The 23879-nt window shown below is 40.0% G+C and overlaps 1 protein-coding gene across 3 annotated transcripts in view; it reads left to right on the forward strand.

Annotated features, from left to right (window-relative positions):
* Window positions 1–23879, forward strand: part of COG3 (component of oligomeric golgi complex 3) — a 60789-nt gene that overhangs the window by 19726 nt on the left and 17184 nt on the right. For all 3 annotated transcript variants that reach the window (NM_001206537.1, XM_059892065.1, XM_059892064.1), the window contains 11 exon segments: window positions 266–309; window positions 777–903; window positions 1501–1592; window positions 2710–2849; window positions 4013–4173; window positions 8237–8348; window positions 11888–12012; window positions 16714–16803; window positions 20038–20158; window positions 22569–22657; window positions 22767–22901. In NM_001206537.1, the coding sequence (NP_001193466.1) occupies window positions 266–309; window positions 777–903; window positions 1501–1592; window positions 2710–2849; window positions 4013–4173; window positions 8237–8348; window positions 11888–12012; window positions 16714–16803; window positions 20038–20158; window positions 22569–22657; window positions 22767–22901 (1236 nt within the window).

Genomic DNA, 23879 nt, shown 5'->3' on the forward strand with positions numbered 1-23879 from the left:
AAGCAGATTGTAAAGCTGAATATATAGTATAATTCCAGTGTTGTTCAAAAAGGAAAATAACTGTGTACATACAAACACTGAAAGAAAATATTCTAAAATACTGTGATTTTTTTTTTTTAATTTTTGCGTTTTAGGTGATTTTTATGTTTCAGCTTTTTTGTATTCCCAGATTTTCTAACATGAGCTTCTTTACTGTTACAATCAGAAAGTAATTAAAAGTATAACTAAGACAGATGAAGTTAGTGAGCTTTTCTTTATTCCACAGACTCTCATTGAACAGATAGAACAACGATCTGAAAAAATACCTGAGTGAGTACCCACAGGTTCTTCAGTTTCCAAATTACCTTCCTTGAAGTGCTGTTTTTCCAAGTTTGCTGTGTCCTTGATGTTTTCTTAGCAATTACCTGTGTGCTATACCAGCCTTTTCTTGTGGCACACAGCTCAATTTGGGGAGCAAGGTCATAGACCTGACTTCATGAGTTTACAAAGCATCTTTTTCCCATATAGCTGGATTTTCTTCTCATTGAGGTAGATGTAGGACCACTACTCCTGGAAGATGAATCTTTCTTTAAAAGATAAAGGTTTTATTAGATCATTGTGGTTTGTTTGCTTTTTCTTTATATACATAAACATTTCTAGTTTTTAATGTGGGCAAGTGATCAGTAACCATATATAACCTTGGGGGCTTGGCACCCTATTTTGGGATTTAAGATCAGATTTAACGTATATACCTGGAATCAGAAGTTTATGCTCCAGTCTCATTTGCTTTTCATCAGATACCAACAACTGCTAACTGACATCCACCAGTGTTACCTGGATCAGCGGGAACTCCTTTTGGGCCCCAGTATTACTTGCACTGTAACAGAGTTGACCAGCCAGAATAACAGAGACCACTGCGCCTTGGTGAGTTTCTGCTTGTTGTGGTTTCATGTTAAACCTTCTCTGAAGCTGTTCTGACACCCTAGAGACTGCACGTGGGTAAATAAGTTTTGGTCCCCCCATCAACAAAGTGACAGAATCTTTCAGTTTTGACAAATCTCACTTAGTAATTAGCATTCATTTGGGCAAAATATTCTAATTTTGATCTATTTTTTGAGCATGTGGTGATTTACAAATAAGTATTATTTTTTGAAAGATGAAGTTTCAGAGTTGGTGGATTTACGTAGACAGTTTAATCTTAGCTTTTGCTGCAGAAGTGCTTTTTTATTTAGTGTGATTTTAATTCAGACTGTAGGAAAGTACATATAGATTCTTTTTTTACATACCCCCCTTTGAACTGGAAGAGTACTTTTCATTGTCAAAAGTTTAGAAAACGTAAGAAAATAAAAGTCATCCATATCCCCATTATGCCGAAAACCGTTTTCTGTTATTTAGGAAGTTCTTTTATGAATTATATATGCATAGTCTCTTTGTAAATAAAATGTTTGCTTTACTTCATGAGTGCTGGCTGGAGTCGTCATGCGCCTTTAATTAGAGGTGGTGTGTGCTTGTTTCCCACAGATTCGCAGTGGCTGTGCCTTTATGGTTCATGTGTGCCAGGATGAGCACCAGCTTTACAATGAGTTTTTCACAAAACCAACGTCAAAATTAGAGTACGTGGTACATGGACTCCAATTCTTGTTTTTAAGATTTAATTTGCTAATGGCTTATCATATTATAGTAGTACTCTAAGGCATGTTTTAATTTTTGTGGATATATGAACAGAGTATTGTTGGGTGAGACAGTGGCTATTTACTTTGAAATAAATTTGCAGCTTAAAGGCCAATATGCTTTCATATTTTTATAATTATGGAAACAGTAAGTTACAAGAGTAAGAATCCTGTATAGGCAGCTATTTTGGTATATGGAGCCGTTTATCTCCACTAAGTATAATAATTCTTTCTAGTTAAAAAAATTGTATGATTCTAACTCATGAGAGATACTTAAAAATGTAGATACTATTTAAAATCCTTTTTCTTATTTTTCTCAAAGTGTCTTTCAAACCCACTGTTAGTCACTTCTGGGTTCTTCATATTGGCAATTTTGACTCATAAGAATCCCAAGATTATGACTCTCATAATGGGGAAGAAACAAACACATCTCATGGTTTTGGTGAAAGACTACATATAGAAGAGTATGGTTGACAATGTAAAGACTATAGACAGCCTCACTTTTTTCTTTTCAAATGTTTAAAATTATCAAAATACTAGGCGCATGTCCAGAATACTTTGAGTTTTGTTTATCTAAATCTGTATGTATTCAAGAGTTTTGAACCAGTCTTTCCTGGGGAAAATGTCACCATTTGATTCATAGTGGTGTAGGTTATTTTATAGTGTAGGAAAATTAAAAAATAATCAAATTATTTTATAGTGTAGATTATTTATGGTGTAGGAAAATTAAGTCTACTGAAATATATTGTTTTTGAAAAGACATGCACAAGATTATTGCTAATGTAAGTAAAAATTATAATAAATTGACTTTCAGCTGGGGCCAGCTAATTTGTTGACTGTGAGAATTGCTTATTCTGAGCTTTTTTATTGATTCTACCAAAAACAGTTGAGAGAATTATTTTCAGCCTTTCACTTCTCATTATTTAATGTTCCCGCATATTATTTTCCAGTACATTTTCATTATTTTTATTGGCTGGAAGTAATTAAGGGTGACTTTTAAACTATTAGAAAATACTGAAAGGATTACTACTGGTAACCATGTTTCATTCTTTCATTTTAGTGAACTTTTGGAGAAACTGTGTGTGTCGTTGTATGATGTCTTCAGGCCATTGATCATTCATGTTATTCACTTAGAAACTCTCTCGGAACTTTGTGGGATTCTTAAAAATGAGGTGCTTGAAGATCATGTACAGAATAATGGTAAATGATAAGTAGAAATCATCATTTCAAAGATTATTTTAAAAAAATACTAATTTGGTTGCACTGGGTCATCTTTGTGGGGTGTGGGATCTAGTTCCCTGACCAGGGATCAAGCTCAGGCCCCCTGCATTGGGAGCACAGAGTCTTGGCCACTGGACCACCAAGGAAGTGTCCCGAAAGGTGGTTTTAAATTGTATCTGTGACTCAGTGAATTTGAAAAAGATTATCCATTCCCCACCCCCCTACATCCCTATACAAATTTAATATATTTAAAACTTAGGTTGATGCCTTGTCTCTTTTTGAACCACTTTATCCTGTGACTAAAATAATAATGGGGAAAGAATTTTAAAGTCTGTATAAAATTAGTAATAAAATAATTGCAGTTACTGTTCTTTCTGGCATCTGAAATCCAGAGAGAACCAACCATTAGTTTTGTTTGGGCATTTCTAGTTCACTGTTGGGGCTTCCCAGGTGGCTCAATGGTAAAGGATCTTCCTGCAGTGCAGCAGACCCTGGATCAGGAAGACCCCCTGGAGAAGGAAATGGCAACCCACTCCAGTATTCCTGCCTGGAAAATCCATGGACAGAGGAGCCTGGCAGGCTACAGTCCGCTCTGGGGTCACAAAGATTAGGACACGACTGAGCACACACGCCTGACTAGGGATTGAACCTGGACCCTTGGTAGGAGAGTGCAGAATCCTAACCACTGAGCCTCTGAGAAATTCCCTCATTTTATTTTTTTATTCATTTTTCCTTGTAAGAACGTTAGCAAGTCATTTAGTATCTGTGGAACTCAATTTATATGTAAAATGGGGATTAACTCAGTTAACAAGTTGCTTTAGCCATCTCTCAGGATTGGTATGAAGCTATATGAGATACCTTTTAAAAGTCACAGAGCACTTTAAAACTAAGATTTTATTATTCATATTAATAATAGAAGTTATTTCAGAGAGTCTCAGGAAGAAGATCTAAGGGCAAATTTATTTCCCAACTTTAAATCTGAGGAAATTGAAAGACAGTTATTTCAAAATAGAATATAACCACTCCCTGAAGCAAGACTGGTTTTTCCTGTTGTAGACAATTTTGTAATGTTTTTGCTTGTTTAAAGAAAGTATTTTCTAAATCTAAAGGAATGGGTGATTGCACTTTTGTTTTTAAATCAGCTGAACAGCTGGGGGCATTTGCAGCTGGCGTAAAGCAGATGCTAGAAGATGTACAGGAGCGGCTTGTCTACCGGACCCACATCTACATTCAGACGGACATCACGGGCTACAAACCAGCTCCTGGAGATCTAGCGTATCCTGATAAGTTAGTTATGATGGAGGTGGGTCTTCTTGTTGGATCTTTTACCCACCCCCACACATTTGGATATTTTATACCAAATGTGGTGAAGATAGGATATTTTTTTTTTAATTCTCATTCAGGATGCAAAATCAAGGGAAACTTGATGTGAAATCTTAGGAAATAACATTTTAACAAAACTGAACAGAAATGATTTGTTAGAGTGTTCTTTTTTTGGTCCTTCCTTTAAGTTGTATTTAGAAACATTCTGTTCAGTTATCTCTTCTTTTCCATTATGCATTCTGTTTTTAAGTTGAATTTGTGTTTTCTTTTTTGTTTGTTAAGTGGCATCAGTTCATTCACTCAGTTGTGTCCAGCTCTTTGCGACTCCATGGACTGCAGCACACCAGGCTTGCCTGTCAGTCACCAACTCCCGGAGCTTACCCAAACTCATGTCCATTGAGTCGGTGATGCCGTCCAACCATCTCATCCTGTCATCCCCTTCTCTTGCCTTCAGTCTTTCCCAGCATCAGGGTCTTTTCCAATGAGTCAGTTCTTCCCATCAGGTGGCCAAAGTATAGAAGCTTCAGCTTCAGCATCAGTCCTTCCAATGAATATTCAGGACTGATTTCCTTTAGGATGGACTGGTTGGAACTCCTTGCAGTCCAAGGGACTCTCAAGAGTCTTCTTCAACACCGCAGTTCAAAAGCATCTTCCTCGGCGCTCAGCTTTCTTTGTAGTCCAACTCTCACATCCATACATGACTACTGGAAAAACCATAACTTTGACTAGATGGACCTTTGTTGGTAATGTCTCTGCTTTTTAATATGCTGTCTAGGTTTGTCATAGCTTTTCTTTCAAGGAGCAAGTGTCTTTTAATTTCATGGCTGAAGTCATCTCTGCAGTGATTTTGGAGCCCCCCAAAATAGTCTGTCACTGTTTCCATTGTTTCCCCCTCTATTTGCCATGAAGTGATGGGACTGGATGCCATGAACTTGGTTTTCTGCATGTTGAGTTTTAAGCCAACTTTTTTACTTTTCTCTTTCACTTTCATTAAGAGGCTCGTTAGTTCTTCTTCGCTTTCTGCCATAAGGGTCGTGTCATCTGCATATTTGAGGTTATTGATATTTCTCCTGGCAATCTTGATTTCATCCAGGCCAGCATTTCACATGATGTACTCTGCATATAAGTTTAAATAAGCAACATGACAATATACAACTTTGATGTACTCCTTTCCCTATTTGGAACCAGTCTGTTCCATGTCTGATTCTAACTGTTGCTTCTTGACCTGCATACAGATTTCTCAGGAGGCAGGTCAGGTGCTCTGGTGTTCCCTTCTCTTTAAGAAGTTTCCACAGTTGGCTCCTAAGCCCAGCCCGGTTGGTCAGGTCCCTGAACTCTTCCACCAGCTTTGGGCAGCTCGTGCTCCGCAGGGTCTGCACACTGCTCCCAGGTGTCCTGTAGCAGTTTTGTACCGAACTTCCTAGCTTTTCACCCTGGCCCTCCTGTGACAATGAGACTCTCTGCAGCTGCCAGCCAGGCCTGTTTCCAGACCCTCCTCGGGTCAGACCTCTGTGCTGACTGTGGCCTTGAAGGTGATTCCAGGTTAGCTACCCCACTGGATGCAGCGACGGGAGCTTCTGACCCTCCTAGAGGATGAGGAGCCCGTGTCCGGAGTGATGCACAATCAAGCAAAGTAGATAAAAGCAGGAAGGCAAGGAAGCAAGCTTGCTGGCCGAGACCTGCTCAGCCTGACCGTATTTCTCACCTTGTGCCTTTAGATCTGCCTGTTGTTTGTAAGTGACATAGAAGAGGATTAGTAACATATGAGCCACCAGAGTGGATGGTCACATAACCATGTGTCATGGTCTGTTAGTAAAAATGTGTCTACTCAAAACTACACAGTTGCTGCTGCTGCTAAGTCGCTTCAGTGGTGTCCGACTCTGTGCGACCCCATAGACGGCAGCCCAGCAGGCTCCCTCGTTCCTGGGATTCTCCAGGCAAGGACACTGGAGTGGGTTGCCATTTCCTTCTCCAATGCATGAAAGTGAAAAGTCAAAGTGAAGTCACTCAGTTGTGTCCGACTATTAGCAACCCCATGAACTGCAGCCTACCAGGCTCTTCTGTCCATGGGATTTTCCAGGCAAGAGTACTGGAGTGGGGTGCCATTGCCTTCTCCAAACTACACAGTACTCGTCTCCAATTTGTGGTCTGAAGACTTAGATACATCTCACTAATCTTTCAGTTACAAATGTATTTTCATTTCCTTTGAGTGCTGGACAGAGTTTAAATAATGCCTAGGGTATTAGTGCTAAAACAGAATTAGAACTTGGAGCTTCTTATTTTTATTGATTCATTTTTTGGAATGACAAAGTCAAGTATACTGCTGCAGGTTACAGCAGTGGAGACAGGACATGGGAAGGGGCGGGGTGGGGGAGTTGGTGGTGTCACCAGCTGTTCCGGGAAGTTAGTGACGGCAACCCTGGGCCTTGGCCTGTGCTGAGCTCTCAGCACCCTGGGAAGTCAGCCAGTCAGTGCACCTTGGACCTGCTGGTCACCCCCTCACGGGCCAGGCCCACAGTAAAGCTGGAGGCACAGCCCAAAGCTCTAGGCAGCATGTCCCTCCTGCCCATGGGGTCACCGGCACAGGTCAGAGCACAGAGGAGGGCACCACGGAGATGACCTCTGCTGGGGCTCATAACCTCAGGAAGGTGTCTACCTGGTGAAGGAGCAGCCTGTGCCTTCTTGGTGGGGACCTTCAGCAGTGCCAGCTTCTTGGGCAGACTGGTGTTAGTGGGTCTGCTTCTAAGCCTGATGCAGGGACTTGTGCTCGCTTTCTCCTTCCTCCCTTTCTTCCCTTGTCTCCTTGTGAATATAAGTTTTTGTTTTCTAGATAGAGTACCTGTTTTAATAATTCTGTCTCATAGGATGTCAGGTGATTAAGTTTACTATGTACTCCCCATGTCCCCACCTTGGACTTCCCAGGTGGCACTAGTGGTAAAGAACCCTCCTGCCAATACAGGAGATGTAAGCGATGTGGGTTCGATCCCTGGGTCGGCAAGACCCCCTGGAAGAGCACGTAGCAATCCACTCCAGTATTCTTGCATGGAGAATCCCATGGACAGAGGAGCCTGGTGGGCTACAGTCCATGGGGTCACAAAGAGCTTGACATGACTGAAGCGGCTTAGCACACACGTATACCCCCTCCCAGTTTAATTTAGTGGTAGATTTGATACGTTTATTCCGTCATCACATGGCCAGTGTCTTGAGTCTTTTCTTGTGTAGACCTCTTGGTTTAAACCTCTTGGATACCGCTTTCAGTGAATCTACTTGTTTTCTTTTGGTGAGGGTCGAGGGTATAGCGTGGTCTGGCTGTGACATCTCTGTGCCCTTTGGGGATTAGCTGTATTTTCTGATTTGTGCATGCAGAATGAAAGGACAGGCCTGATTGATTTGGAGCCTGTCTCCTGAATAGTTATCTGGCCATTTCTTTTTTGTCAGTAGCTGAATGTCTTTCAGGCCTTCATTTCTGTGTATTTCTGCCTGTATAACCAGTGTAACTTGGTAGGATTATCACTGCCCCCTTAGTAGTTAGTGATGTGTATATTTGATGATATTTTTTAAGCAGTGAAGAAGAGCCAGATAGTTTCCAGTCCATAAGATAATTTTTAAAAATCTGTTTAAAAAAAGACCAAACTGTAGCTGTTCTCACATAAAGAGAAAACCATGGTGTGAGTTAGCTAACACTTGATACAAGCATGTCTGACATCCACAATGTATCCAGTCTTAAATCTGAGTATTTTGTTTCTAAATATAAAGTTGAAAATTAAGCTTCTAATCTGAACCTTGTATATTTGACTCTTTAGCACATACCTTGTAATGGTTCTGAAATTAGTGGTTCAGGAAAGTCTGTGTTTGCTTTTATGAAAATAGAGACACTGCCAGTTTAACTCTTCATTTCTATGTGCTGTTTTGGCATGGTTCTCTTAAGTAGTCCATTTATTCATGAATTAGGATATATACTTTTTACTTTATAGAAACATTGTGTTCGTATTGCTAGACACAGCTCAAAACTACTTTTAATGTTCTCTGATTTCTTTATATAGCAAATTGCTCAGAGTTTAAAAGATGAACAGAAGAAGTTATCACCTTCAGAAGCTTCGTTTTCAGATGTTCGGTTAGAAGAAGCAGAGCCTCCTAATAGTCTAACAAAATCTGGTATGTTATGCTGTCTTTAACTTCCATTATTTAATTCATTCATTTAATAAACTTATATTGAGGACTTGCCATGTCTCAGGCATGAAAAACTGTTTATGGCTTTGAGGAGCCCATACTTTAGTCGGGGGAGATTGGCATGCCACAGGCATTAAGCAAGAAGTTCCGGGGTGACAGGATAAAGATACGCACAGGACTCTGGGACCGTGGAAGGACCATGGAAGAATTGTGAAGGGGAATGAGCTTTGCGTGCAGAAAGGCAGGTTCAGTCAGAGCTGTCGAATCTGAAAGCTGTCGTGTGGATGAGTCTGAGAGCCAGGTGGAATAAGGTTGTTTAAGACAGAGCAGCGTGGAGGCCTGCAGACAGGAGTGGAACACCATAGGTGCTTGGAGAGCTCATGTGGTTTGGTGGGTTCGGCACCAGTTATTTATAGGGAAGGAGCAGCTGAGACGGGCCAGAGTGTGGTAGGTGTCAGGTGATACTCTCACGGACTTGGAAATTCCAGCTACTTGTACCATCAGTTTTGCATTTTGTAAATGTGCCTGGACTGGGGTGAAAAAGTGACAGAAATGTATGGGATAGCTTGAACTAGGGTGCATGTTATGCAAGGAGCAAAATTGTCTAGAGTCACCCTGGATAACTCGTGAGTTATCCGTGCCCCCTATGTTGGCAGGTGGATTCTTAAACACTGGACCACCAAGGAAGTCCAGGGTGGCGTTTTAATGTGTCACGTTTATGATTCACATAATGGTCCTCTTGGACTGCACTGCTCTAGAGCTATAAAGAGGAAGACTGGTTTAGAGATAAAGACTGAGGCGTCATTGACACTTTGGAATTGTATAAGATCACCCAGGACAGAGAGTAGCAGGATAGTGGCGGAAGTCTGGGGAGAGACTCGTAACAGGGGCTGACATTAGGAGCAGATGGAGGGAGTGGACCGGTACCAGGTTGGCAGGGAAAGAACAGCCAGAGGGGTGGGAAGTAGGAAGAGAGGGTGTGATGAAGTCAGAGAGGAGGGCTTGGCAGAGTGGTTTGAGTAAAGAGCTGAGAAATAAGAAATCTGAGGACATTGTGGCCAGAGAGTGGGATACCGAGTTTTAATAATTAAGAGGTAGAATAGTTCGGAGTAGTAAAGTCTGTAGAAATTAATAAGAAAGTAATTCTGAAAGAAAGTTAAACTATCTGGACTAGGGGTGCAGGAATGGAAGCAAAGGTCTTTGGAGTTGCGAAGGTCAGGGACAACCACGTGGGTCATCCATATGGTTACTGATGTTATTCAGAATGGAGGTGGAATTGGGAATGGAAACCGGGACTCTGAGTCTTGGCAAGGGGAGCAAAAGAAAAAGAGTAATCACTTTCCCTGGTCTTCTGGTGTGTCAGAAGTACATATGAGATGCCTCTAAAGTGAGGCCTTTAACTGATGTGATGTTCGTGTAGTAGGAGTAGTGAAGAAGTGAAAGTGTTAGTCGCTCAGTCGTGTCCGACTCTGTGAGCCCACAGACTGTAGCCCGCCAGGCTCCTCTGTCCATGGGATTCTCCGGGCAAGAACACTGGAGTGGCCTGCCTTTCCTTTCTCCAGGGGATCTTCCCCACCCAGGGATCCAACCCGGGTCTCCTGCATTGCGGGCAGATTCTTTACCATCTGAGCCACCAGGGAAGCGCAGTAGGAGTAGATGTCAGGGCAAATTGGCAAATTGGCGGAGGGTCCATCCTGTGAAGAGGCTGATTATCAGTATCTTTAATACGTGTAGCCCTTCATCGCCATGTCGAGCAAGTGAGGGCAACTGAGGCTCACGGAGGAGGAGGCGAGCAGGTGCGGGAGACGCCCTGCAGCCGGTTTGCGCTGCTCCTCAGAAGAGGCAGCCAGTAGGCCCTGGACTTGGCTGTATAAGGAACTTTCCCCATCCGCCGCTTCAACTATTAACTGTTCTCAGGAAAATGAAAAAAGGAACAAATAAATTGACTTCCGGCATTAAGCTACTTAAACACATTTATTTCACTAGACTTTAACTTGGGAGTACTTTTTGGGCTGTTTCATTTTGAAGGAGGAATCCTGCAGATAGCCTCATTCTCAGCAAAACTATGGATACTTAATCTCCTAAATATTCCATATATAATTTGTCTAGTTCATTCTTTCTCCTTAAGAGATTTTATATAAAGTAGATATCCTAGTTTAAAGTAAGGCAGAGCTTTTTAAAATTGTATAAGTATCATGTTTTTGAAAAAAAAAAAAAAAAGCTTATAGAATGAAAGAGAAAGCACCCATCCTCAACGTTGCCCTCAGCCCTTTCCTGCATAAATCCACTCCACGGCTTCCAGGTCTCCTTTTGAGCATATGCGGATCTGGCTGTTTTAAAATGTTTTTTATTTTTTTGGCTGCACTGCATGGCTTGCGGGATCCTTAGTTCCCCATCCAGGGTTCAAGCCCAGGCTCCCTGCAGTGGAAGCACAGAGTCCTAAGCACTGGACCGCCAGGGAATTCCCTATAGCTCTTTTTTTAAAAAATGAATTCTGTTTTGCTTGGCTATACTTTTACCTTTTTATTATTTAAAAAAATTCAAATACACAGAAACATGGACTGATACAATGAACACCTATGCCCGCCACCTGGATTTAAGACTTAACATTTTATCATGTTGTATCTATAGTTTTGCTAATTGTTTTAAAGTGAGTTATTGACATCATTGCAACTTTACCTTTGAGTATTTCAGCATCTCTCCCCCCACCCCCTAAAATGGGACATCTTTCATGTAACCATAAACCATTGTTGCAATGAAAATTTTGGTAATGTTTCCTGATGTGTTCTAATACGCAGCCCGCATTTCAGTCTGCCCTTCTTGTCTCAGAGTGTGGTCTCAGCTCCACTTTGATGGCTCATCCGAATTCTGGTCCCTCCACCCGGGTGACCGTGCTTCTCTCACAGAAGTGTTTCTGTGCAGCTGTGCAGCCACATTCCTCTCATTCCCCTCTTCACACTTGCTGGCAGCTCCCTTTTCTGACTTGGGGAGGCTGGGGTGGGGCGGGGGGCTGGACCCACAGCTCTGGTCACTTGGGCACTGGATATACTGTGTGGGCCTGAAAGTGATACAGTTCTGCGCGTGGAAGGCTGTCAGGCAAATGAGCTTTGATTAATCTTCCTGTTTAAAGTGCTTTGTTTTCTTCTCACTCCCCTCCCACCCCGACTTGTGTCCACATGACTATGTTTAGATCGGTCTCCTTTTTATTGGGTGTGTGGTATTCTGTAATGTGTGTATACTGCTCATGTAGTTCCTAAAGATAATTGATTCCAGTGTGGAGAAGGCAACTTGGGCTGCGTGTGGGCGGCTGGAATGTACAGACGTGGGTATTCAAGTGTGTTCTCGGTCAGTGTGTTCAATCTCACTTGTCACTATGGAGATTCCTTTGACATTCTCCATTAGAGACGAGGCTAGAGAAAATGGATACCTCCAGCCTTTGATAGGTAACAGAAGCTAACCGTGTATAATTGCTGTGCATGTAAGACAGACCTGTGAAATGTCTTCTTTTCCACTTGGGGTTTTAGGTTCATCTGAATCTCTCAATCCTAGACAGCAGACCACGATTTCTCCAGCAGATCTTCATGGAATGTGGTACCCTACAGTTCGACGAACTCTTGTCTGTCTCTCCAAATTGTACAGATGTATAGACGTATGTCTGTCAGTCAATCCTTGTATCTTTACTGTAAATTGCTTGCTCTGTGACTTAAAATATTTTTTAATTTAAATTTTAAGATCTTGATGCAATATATTTTGCTTGGTATTAGATGCAAATAATAAGATTTTTATATACAGAGGTAACTTTAAGATCAATCTAACTTAGAGATTCTTAACCTGAGTGTTTTGTAGGCCCTCAGAATCCTCTCATGGGCTTTGGGTAGTCTCTGAACACCTTGAAGTTGTGGGTAAAATTTCGTCTATATGTTTGTAGTTGTCTTTTTGAGAAAAAGACATATAACTTTTATTGTTTCTGAAAGCCTGTAGCTTTTATTGTTTCTCATGGCTACAAACACATTTAAAACTATTGATTAGTTCATCTGTCTTTAGTCTATAGATGAAGAAAAAGATGCAGGAAGGTTAATATGTCCAGTGTCACATACATATATTTCGTATAATACACATTTAGTACTGAATGCAACTACTTTTATACTCAGTTTATTTTTTTATTTTTTAAATTTTATTTTATTTTTAAACTTTACAATATTGTATTGGTTTTGCCAAATATCGAAATGAATCTGCCACAGGTATACATGTGTGTACTCAGTTTAAATCAACTTCTTGAACAAGGGTTCCTTGTTTCACAGATTACATGTGTTACTAACCATGGACTAATTATTTGCTGAAATTAGCAGTACCCTTTTAGTTTTTTTAGCCTCAACTTATACTGCACATTTATTTTAGGTGACATTTATTTTAAGCATTTCAGTTTAACAGTTTATCAATCACTGAATGATCAGTTGTCTACATTTATTTACTGTTAGTGTTAAAACCCCAAAAAATGTTTATAAAACTCAGTGACTTTAATTCACTTTTCAAAAATTAATTTGATCATTACAACTTAAATAGCATATGAAGAGAGAAGTGATCAAATACAGAAAGAAAAGAAAAGAAAGTGAAGTTGCTCAGTCATGTCTGACTCTTTGTGACCCCATGGACTGTAACCTACCAAGCTCCTCCGTCCATGGGATTTTCTAGGCAAGAGTACTGGAGTGGGGTGCCATTTCCTTCTCCAGGGGATCTTCCCAACCCAGGGATTGAACCCGGGTCTCCTGTGTTGCAGGCAGATGCTTTATCATCTGAGCCATCAGGGAAGATTACAATGATCATGTAATTAATTGCTCAGAAGCCACTGTCTTTTAAGAGTGTGGTTTAGAAGGGAATGTGTGTATCCCCTCCCACTCTGGAGATCCTCTGTGCTCACCGCCCTCTGGCCTGAGCGGGATTGCACAGCGGACTCATGGGTTCACTGGAGAGCTCACTACTTGGTATCTATGTTAAACTGCATCATTCCTGGAGTTTGTGCTCAGAGATTCTGGAATTGAACCAGAAAGCGCCTTTTACTCCATTCTGGGACTTTTAGGGGTGAGGCCAGGTCTCCTGTACAGAGTTGGATTCTCAGCCATTTTGCCCAGCTGCTGAGATCTCTCCCAGAGGGAAACTTGGATATTGGCAGCCCTTCTTCCCCAGGTCCTCCCAGTAGATGTATTGAATGATAGTGTTAGGCTGGGATTCAGAAACTTCCTACGGTGGAGCCAGGATCCCAGGGGAAATACCGGGGGGCCACATTCCACATAGAACCCATTGTCATCACAGACCCTGGGGAAGTCTCTTAGGTGCTTAGCGGGAATTTTAGGCAAACAGTAGGTAGGCCCACAAACGACACTGTGCCTGTTTTTATTTTATGCCCTAGGCCTGCCCATTACATTTTCACCTAGCCTACATTCAAATCTTATCCCTCTCCATCTGACCAATCGAAGGTAAAGACAGACATGAGTAGGAAGAAGAGAGGGTCTCAATCGAAGCTGTCTTCCTAAGGCAGGCAGGGTGAGTGACCTAGCAAATTCAGTTCAGTCACTCAGTCGCGTCTGACTCTTTGCGACCCTGTGGACTGCAGCACGCCAGGCTTCCCTGTCCATCACCAACTCCTGGAGTTTACTCATGTCCATTTACTCATGTCCATTGAGTCAGTGATGCCATCCAGCCATCTCATCCTCTGTCATCCCCTTCTCCTTCCGCCTTCAATCTTTCCCAATATCAGGGTCTTTTCAGATGAGTCAGTTCTTCACATCAGATGGCCAAAGTATTGGAGTTTCAGCTTCAGCATCACTTCTTCCAATGAATATTCAGGACCGATTTCCTTTAGGATGTACTGATTGGATCTCCTTGGAGTCCGAGGGACTCTAAAGAGTCTTCCTCAACACCACAGTTAAAAAGCATGAATTCTTCAGTGCTCAGCCTTCTTTATAGTCCAACTCTCACATCCAGACATGACTACTGGAAAAGCCATAGCTTTGACTAGATGTACCTTTGTTGGCAAAATAATGTCTGCTTTTTAGTATGCTGTCTAGGTTTATCATAACTTTTCTTCCAAGGAGCAAGTGTTTTTTAATTTCATGGCTGCAGTCGCCATCTACAGTGGTTTTGGAGCCCAGGAAAATAAAGTCTGTCACTGTTTCCATTGTTTCCCCATCTGTTTGCCATGAAGTGATGGGACCAGATGCTGTGATCTTAGGTTTTTGAATGTTGAGTTTTAAGCCAACTTTTTCACTCTCCTCTTTCACTTTCATCAAAAGGCTTTTTAGTTCTTCTTTGCTTCTGCCATAAGGGTGGTGTCATCTGCATATCTGAGGTTATTAATATTTCTCCGGGCAATCTTGATTCCAGCTTGTGCTTCATCCAGGCCAGCATTTCTCATTATGTACTCTGCATATAAGTTAAATAAACATGGTAACAATATACAGCCTTTAGGTACTCCTTTTCCTATTTGGAACTAGTCTGTTCCATGTCCAGTTCTAACTCTTGCTTCGTGACCTGCATACAGATTTTTCAAGAGGCAGGTCAGGTGGTCTGGTATTCCCATCTCTTTCAGAATTTTCCACAGTTTGTTGTGGTCCACACAGTCAAAGGCTTTGGCATAGTCAATAAAGCAGAAGTAGATGTTTTCCTGAAACTCTTGCATTTTCGATGATCCAGGGGATGTTGGCAATTTGATCTCTGATTCCTCTGCCTTTCCTAAATCCAGCTTGAACATCTGGAAGTTCACGGTTCACATACTGTTGAAACCTGGCTTGGAGAATTTTGAGCATTACTTTACTAGTGTGTGAGATGAGTGCAATTGTGTGGTAGTTTGAGCATTCTTTGGTGTTGCCTTTCTTTGGGATTGGAATGAAAACTGATCTTTTCCAGTCCTGTGGCCACTGTTGAGTTTTCCAAATTTGCTGGCATATTGAGTGCAGCACTTTCACAGCATCATCTTTCAGGATTTGAAATAGCTCAACTGGAATTCCATCAGCTCCCTAGCTTTGTTCGTAGCGATGCTTCCTAAGGCCCACTTGACTTTGCATTCCAGGATGTCTGGCTCTAGGTGAGTGATCACACCATCGTGATTATCTGGGTCATGAAGATCTTTTTTGTACAGTTCTTCTGTGTATTCTTGCCACCTCTTCTTAATATCTTCTGCTTCTGTTAGGTCCATACCATTTCTGTCCTTTATTGAGCCCATCTTTGCATGAAATGTTCCCTTGGTATCTCGAATTTTCTTGAAGAGATCTCTAGTCTTTCCCATTCTATTGTTTCCTCTATTTCTTTGCATTGATCACTGAGGAAAGCTTTCTTATCTCACCTTGCTATTCTTTGGAACTCTGCATTCAAATGGGTATATCTTGACCTAGCAAGAGAGAGCCTTAATCTTGTCTCACTGTGCAGTAGCCTCATGAGAAACAGAAGAGAAGGTAGCAGTACAAATAGAGAATAAATCATTACGCACGAGACAAGAGGCCAGGATGGTGGCCTAGTAATAAATATTTTGCTCATACACATCCTTATCAGTTCCGTTTCAGGTGGAGTAGAGGCAGAGAGAAAGCAGGGGGGCTGACAGGAATCTGTGCACACACCACACCTCTGGGAAGATACAGCAGTGGCAGAATTAAATTAATCCTACTTCACCTTCTGTTTTGTAACCTGATTTTGTTTTTAATTAATTATATTCTTGTACAAGAATTTTATCACTTCCTGTTCAGCATCCTTTGATTTCATGTACAATGTTCCATAATTTAGATTTACTAGTATTTTGTCAGCTGCTTATCATTGAACATTTATTTCCAGATTTATTTTTTTCTGCTTTAAATAGTATTATGAAAAGAGCCATAAGTATGAATCTTAGAATACAGTACTGATATTACTTGGGATACGTTTTTAGAAGTGGATTTACTGAGGCTTTGTTTTAAAGTTGGTTTTGTATGTTTAAAAAACAGCCTATATCATGAGATCGCACTGGAGTGAGAGCTTCCCGGGCTCAGGTCACATCTGCCTTGTGCACCTGCCACTGTGCTTCCAGGACCAGCACAGAGCCCGGCACGAAATAGGTGCTCAGGAAATAGTGTTGGATGGTCACGTGAGAGTTTCAAGAGGTGCAGATTAGGAAATTGTGCTGGTCTGGAAAGCTTGTGTGGCAATAGGAAAGTCTGGGAGGAGTATCTGTTCAGTTCAGTTGCTCAGTCGTGTCTGACTCTTTGCAATTGGTAGTAATAAATTAATTCATCAGATGAGGGCAAGCAAGCTGTACTCACAGCCTACAAATTTCTTTTGCTTTGTTTGAAGTGCTACAGGGGATGTTTCTCTTTTGTTTCACCAGAGGGCAGTGTTCCAAGGACTATCACAGGAAGCCTTGTCGGCCTGCATTCAGTCACTGCTTGGAGCATCAGAGTCCATCAGCAAAAACAAGGTTTGATGAAGTGTTAGATGAAATCTGATCATCTATAATACTATTGTGGAATGCAGCATTTATATACAGGCACAGAAATTTAAAGCCATTTTGGCAGTAGCATTTACTTTTTTAATGTGATTTAATTTTGAGGCCCTTTGAGAGGAGGTAGTACTTCATTTTAGTGCTAAAGACTACGCTATGTAAGAGAGTGCCAGCTTTGCTGAAGTACCAAAGGTGATACTTAGGTCATAAATTCTGTGGGATAAAGGTTTCTTGTTCTAGCCTTAGTAGCAGGAAGGTACTGAACTGCTCTTTCCCTGTAATACCGAAACTGTTTTCAAGAAATCGTAGCAATCTGTCATCGTCCCTACAATGACATTCCAAATAGTTGAATGGCCTCACTTGGAGGAATCAGTCAGTCAGTTTGGAAGATAAGAGTTGTGGCCCATGGATTATGTGACTAGAAGGAGTTGACATGACTTTGTAACTTACACTTTTTATTCAAGAAGAAGGGATCTGGTGCTGACGGCTGTTGGCATGTGCTTCTCCCACAACCCCTGAGATTTTTTTTTTTCCAGAAAGTATGGTTCAGGATGCTGCTCTGTTTAACTCTCCACCTAAAATACCTATTGCTTACCAACAGGGAGTAAGCTGTGGGACTGTTTCCAGCAGAAATTTCATAGCTCGTGGGAGTTTTCAGACTTTGTGAACCTTTCTAGACTTCCAGATTTATAAACTTGGTTTCTAACTTCAAGGTTTTAGATAAACTAAAAACAGAAACCTCCTCATGGAAGAATGTGGGATCCTAGACAAGCTGGAAAAAGCTCTGCCTTTGTGACCACTGTATGTTCCCATTCATGGGATTGAGAATTGAAGGGAAATTCTGACACGGGAACTAGAAGAGAATGGAAAGTTAAGTTATAGACAGGCAGGTTGAAATTTAAAACATATTTCCCAGCCTGAGCTTTCATGTTCTTTTGTTATAGAGGGAATTAGGAAACACGTCTAACACTAGACACGTGTTTAAGTAAATTGTGGTATATTCCATACAGTGGAATACACAGATGTTAAATTCCAGAAAAGGGAGTGATAAAATTTAACGTAAATATGTTAAGGTAAAAACAAGGCGCAGGATACGACGCAGATGATAACTATGTGATTAATACATTCACTGAAGAAAGTAGTGATGGAAGGTTGGAGTGACTGCAGATGACTCTTGTTTCTTCTCACACTTGTCTGTATTTTCCACAGTTTATGCAGTGAGCATGTATTTCTTAGATTATCAGAGGGAAAACAATGATGTAATTTAAAAAATTCATGTGCTTATATCCTCTTATATCTCTGTCCTCATTTTAAAGGGAAGAATGAAAACCCTTTTTTTTCATTATTCGGCCTTCTCCCCACACAACCTGTAAGGCCATCCTCACATAAGGCCATTGTCTAATGGCATAAGGCCATTCCTGCATATCGTAAGTGCTTAAAAATATATGAGGAGACCTTCAATTTAGTAAGAATTAGCCGATTTATTTTCACAACTAAGTTAGTGTGCTTTTCATCTTTCAACTTTTGGAAAAGTGATCAATGAAAATGGCTTAATGTGTTGAGACTTTCTTAAGGAAAGAAATTTTCTTCCATACTTAAATTGAGCACCTAGTGTATCAGTACACTAACACGATACTATTTGCTGAATCACAGTAGCTTCAGCAAAGTAAATCCAATCTATATGGTACTGTTTTCTCCTTCGGAGCTGTTAGTTCTTTTGAAAACAGAGCAATTATTCAAAGTGGGTAGCATTTCCTACTTAGCCAGAGTGCAGAGTGAGTTTCCATCAGGTAAATCATACACACTGATTTGTGTCTGTTCAGGAGGGTGGGAAGGAGAGAGAGAACAGAGAGCAGTCACTTTAATAACCTCCTTAAAGCTTATACAGTGCACCTTGTTTTACTGTGCTTTGCTTTATTTTGCTTCACAGATAACTGTGGGGTTTTGTTTCTGTGTTTTTTTACAAACTGAAGATTTGTGGCAACCCTGCGTCAAACACATCTGTTGGCACCATGTTCCCAACAGCATTTGCTCACTTAGTGTGTTTGTATCACATTTTGGCAGTTCAGTGTTTCAAACTTTTTCATTATTATATTTGTTGTGGTGATGGGTGATCAGGGATCTTTGTTATTACTATTGACTTGCTGTAGGCTCAAATGATGGTTATTTAAAAATACTTGATTGCTAAAGATGGTTAATATTTTTAGCAATAAGTATTTTAAAATTAAGGTATGTACTTTGTTTCTTTAAACATAATCCTGTTGGCCACATAATAGTTTGGTGTAAATGTAACCAAAAAATTTGTGTGACTCGCTTTGTTGCAATAATCACTTTATTGCAGTGGTCTGGAACCAAACCCGGTGTGTCTCCAAGGTATGCCTGTATTAGTTACTGAAAGACATTATTCTTTTCCTAATGCAGAATAAGTTTATTAAAAATATTTTCAAAGTAAGTCTGTCTTGGGTAGCAGCAAGAAGGAGCAAACATATCCTTGCTCTTCTTAATATACAGACTCTTCTGAAATGAGAGCTATGGTGATTCACTATTTTGGGAACTGGGTCAGAGCTTTGAGAACTGAGCTTGAATCACAAAACTCTTGAAGATGTGTCCTGAGAGGGTAAAAGGAAATGCGGGAGTGTCTGCACTTCCTGTGTGGGGTGTAGGTAGTCCGTTCTCCATTGCTGGCAGGGTAATCCAAAATGACCACCCCAAATCTTTTTACATTTGGAGGCTCCTTTGTACTTTTATATAAATACCAATATTTCTGATATTCTGAATATTGAAACTACTTTGACCAAACAGTGAAAGCTATGTTACTGAGAGAAACTAGGAAGCTGTGAGAGATGGAACTCTGCTTCCTGTGCTGTGCTGATCTTGGGCCATATCATCTTTTTTCTTTCTGCACCAGGTTAGAATAGACTTGACTTTTGTTTCTAACTGTGTTGTTACGACCTTTTGTCTGGTTTACTTTCTTGGGTTTGCTAAGTAGAGTAGATGATAGTAAAAGTTTGAAGTAAGATTTTTCCAGATAGTTTCAACCTGAAAATATGGTTGAGTTCATCGCACAACAGAGGAGTATTGGTACCATGTAGTTATGCTAAAGGCAAGTGACCTAGATCGATTAATGTTGAATTAGTAGCAAACGTGTTATATGTATTTCTGTTTTTACTTAATCTGTGATAATATCCATTTTTCTGTCTTACAATTTAGACTCAGATTGATGGACAGCTTTTCTTAATAAAGCACCTTTTGATTCTTCGTGAACAAATCGCTCCATTTCACACTGAATTCACCATTAAGGAAATTTCCCTGGACCTCAAGAAAACTAGAGGTACTTCATTGCCCTGGCTGGCACAGTTGGGTGTGTTTGACCCATCCAAGTGTGGCAGCACAGGTTTATAGGTTTATTTTATGTTCATCTGCAATTTTTTATTTTGCATGCTGTGCTTGCTGAGCATGTTGCTTGTTCATACTAAGCTAAGCTGACAACATCCTAATTATATCTAATTTGCTGTGTTTTCTTTATGGAGAGAACTATATTTGAGCATTTCAACTTGCAGTGGAGTATAACTTCTCTTAGACTCTGCCACATATTACCATAACCAGTTAAAAAATGAAAGATCATTGTAATAACTACTTAAGAGTGTCAGCTAACTGGAATGATTTTAGACATTGAGTTGGGTTTGTCAATTCATAGAAACTCAGGAAGCCAGCTGGGTAAAATCAGAAGAGTGAGTCAGGTTCTGTTCCTGGTCCATCATTTCCTAGTTCTTGTGATTTTAAACGTGTGTTTTAGCTTCCGTACCTTGCGTAAAATGAGCAGAATTAACCCATCATGATGCTTTCACCAGATTATCAAGATCATTAAGAGTGAAAATGAATGAAAATATATATTAAAGTGTTTTTGTAAGTTTAAGGTGCTTAAATAAACTAAGTTGTATTATTAAATCAGCTGGTTAAGTAATCGCATCAATAGAATCTTGAATTGGTAATAGACATTGAATCATCTTGAGATAGGTGCTTCATCCATACTAATGATTTGTTTCTGACTGAATTAGCAAGTGATGATTTCTAAAAGATTACAGTAGTTATTTTTTAAGATGCTGATCTTGAACAGTTAAAGGATATACCATCAATTTCCATCTCCCTTACTTACAAATTTATCTAAACTTTATCTTTTCTTAACCATTTCCAAGAGAATTAAGCTCTAATGCCTTAAGCCATCCATTTATGAAATGAATGGATTTCTCCCTTGTGCATTGGGAGAATTGAGAAAATTCATAGCCATTCAGATTACTTTTTGTATTCCATGGTTTAGAGAGTCTCCAAATATAGGATTTCCAAGAGGAACAAGTTACTTTCCTAATGACTGCTTATAAAATAGTCGACTTGCTGTAACATCACTTGGAATCAAAGTGAGTCATATTAAAACAGCTTATTCTTTTTCTTTTCCTAATGCACTTTCCTTTTCACCACAGAGAATACCTTTTGGTTCTGGTGGAATCTGGATAGTAAGCCTGTATGTTATTCATCTGCTTTGTAAGGTTTTTTTTTTTTTTAATAACAGCAGCCAGATTTCCTGACTTTGGCCTTTATAGAATGCATCATTTTTAAGTTGATTTCCTCCTTTCCTTTCAGTGTGACATGTGAGAATAGCACCCTAACCTTGAGGAATGCCAGGCACTGATTGTCCGTATTTTATTCAAAGGATGAGGTGAAGCAGGACTGATCTATTTTCTTTCATATTTTTTCTAATTCATAACCTGTTGCTGCTTCGTTCTACTATAGATCCACTGAGGTGTGAGAAAAAAGTATTAATTTTGGCAAATTTTGGTTTAAAATATGTTTTCCCTACAACATAATGAAGGTTCTGTAATCCTGCTGTATGATCACCTACAGTTTTTCAGGTTTCCTGTAGAAAGGACAGAAGAAATGAAGAGTCATTTACTAAAGAATACTGAATTCAGAACACTGAATCTGATAGGGGATTTGTTTTCAGTTAAATCAGTTCACAGTTGAGGCAGGAAGTACAGTGTGGTGTGTGTATGTACTTTTAAATCCAGGCTAGAAGCACTTCGTGCTGTGCTTTCTCCAGCCTGGCAAGGCAAAGCAAAGTAATGGGCTTTTCTGACTATCACTTAATACTTGCTGTCTGTACTTTTAAGCCTGTTAACCTCTCACTACTAATGTTATATCTTATTGCATTTGAACATCGATGAGACCTGTTAGTACTTTGCACAGATTCTAGTTAGTCTGGAGGTTAAGGGGTAAATATGTCCTTTTGGTGTGGTTTTTTTTTTTTTTTTTCTGGCTGACATATTAATTTATTCTCTCTGCTTTGAATGAATAAATTTCTATGCCAGCCAGATCTTAAACAAAAGAAGCTGGGTAAGTATATGAATTTTTTTTTTTTTTTAAAGAAAGTCTTATTTAGCATCATTAAAGTAAAGCTGTGAAATTGTAAGGTGTTAATTACCATTTATCCTTTTTTCTTTGTTCCTAAAAATAAACAATTGTGGTTAATAGCCATTTTGCAATTCTGAGTTCTAGAAAATAATTATGCGTGAGTACTGTAGCCATCACGGGCACTGACCTCACCCGCTCATGGAGGTGACTTGGAAATGAAAGTGCTTTTGCTCTGTGGTGATAGAGAACAAGTGTATGTTTACACGCTAAAATAGTTACGTGACTTCTCTGTTGAAACTGTACATGTTCACTGGATGAGTAATTTTGTTCCACAGATGCAGCATTTAAAATCCTGAATCCTATGACTGTTCCAAGATTTTTTAGGCTGAATAGCAACAATGCCTTGATAGAGTTCTTGTTGGAGGTGAGAAGGAGTCTGTTTCCTTGGTGGTGGGAGAGAAATGACATTCTTTGCATGTCTGGTAATTTCTAGGCACATAAAAACAGGAGGAAATTGTCATCTTCTTTTTAAGGGTACTCCTGAGATAAGAGAACATTACCTCGACTCTAAAAAAGACGTAGACCGCCACCTGAAGTCAGCCTGTGAGCAGTTTATTCAGCAGCAGACCAGGCTGTTCATAGAGCCGCTGGAGGAGTTCCTGACAAAGGTACAGACCTTGCTGCATGCTTGGGAAAGTAACTTTGAATTCTTTCCTAGATTGCAGTTTGAATTGCCTTCTTGTGAAATCCTTGGCAGAAGGAAATAGTAAACTGAGGTCTTAACAATCCTAAGAAATCACCGTGTTTCCTCTTATGGAAGCTTTTTGGTTTGGACTTTTAGGTAGGCATGCAGAATTCTTCAGTGTTAAAAGAAGGTGTGAGTATTGGAAATCTAGTTAGAGCAGGCTCTGGTTAGCTCTGTTCTCCACAGTGTAGATGTCTGCATGTGCTCTGGGACTCTCGCTTAGATTAGGACCTTCATGGCAGTAGTCCCAGACCTATGTATGAGGGTTTCTCATTACCTAAATGAGTTATTTTCCTCTTGTTTTACATGCTGTTCCTACCTTTCATTTTGTATGGGTAATTGAGAATTGAAGATTCTAAATCATTGCATTGTTAATCACCAGATATATAGATTTACAATAATCTGTCTATCTGTCTCCCAGCTAAAATCCATAAACTGGCAAATGCCAGCAAAGAAAAAAATCAGATCATGGCGGTTTTGACTTTCTTTTTTCAATAATTGTTTTTTAAAAATCTAAGTTTTGTTGCTAAGGACTTAGCTTGTAAAGATGTTTAAAAAGTCTTGAAATTAATTTATTAATCTCTACTATCTGTCCAGACTTGAATTTGCGGACATTTAAAAAAAAAAAAATGACAGCCTTTCCTCTCAAATTTGCTTACCTAAGTCTTAAATGGGGAGACAAGGTATGTCTACGAAATGACAGGAGGCAGCTCAGGAGATTGTTCGTTGGTAACGTGTTGCTGGGTCCCGTGATAAAGACAGAAGATACTAGTTTTTAAAAATAAGAAATGATACCAAAAAAAGCAAATATAGAAATGGTAAACTATTTTTTTATGATTGGGGTATATTACTTGTTTGGTGGATTTTAGCCTGTTCAAGAATTTGGAATGTGTGCTTTTTT

This window comes from Bos taurus, chromosome 12 (genome assembly GCF_002263795.3).
Source record: "Bos taurus isolate L1 Dominette 01449 registration number 42190680 breed Hereford chromosome 12, ARS-UCD2.0, whole genome shotgun sequence".
Lineage (NCBI taxonomy): Eukaryota > Metazoa > Chordata > Mammalia > Artiodactyla > Bovidae > Bos > Bos taurus.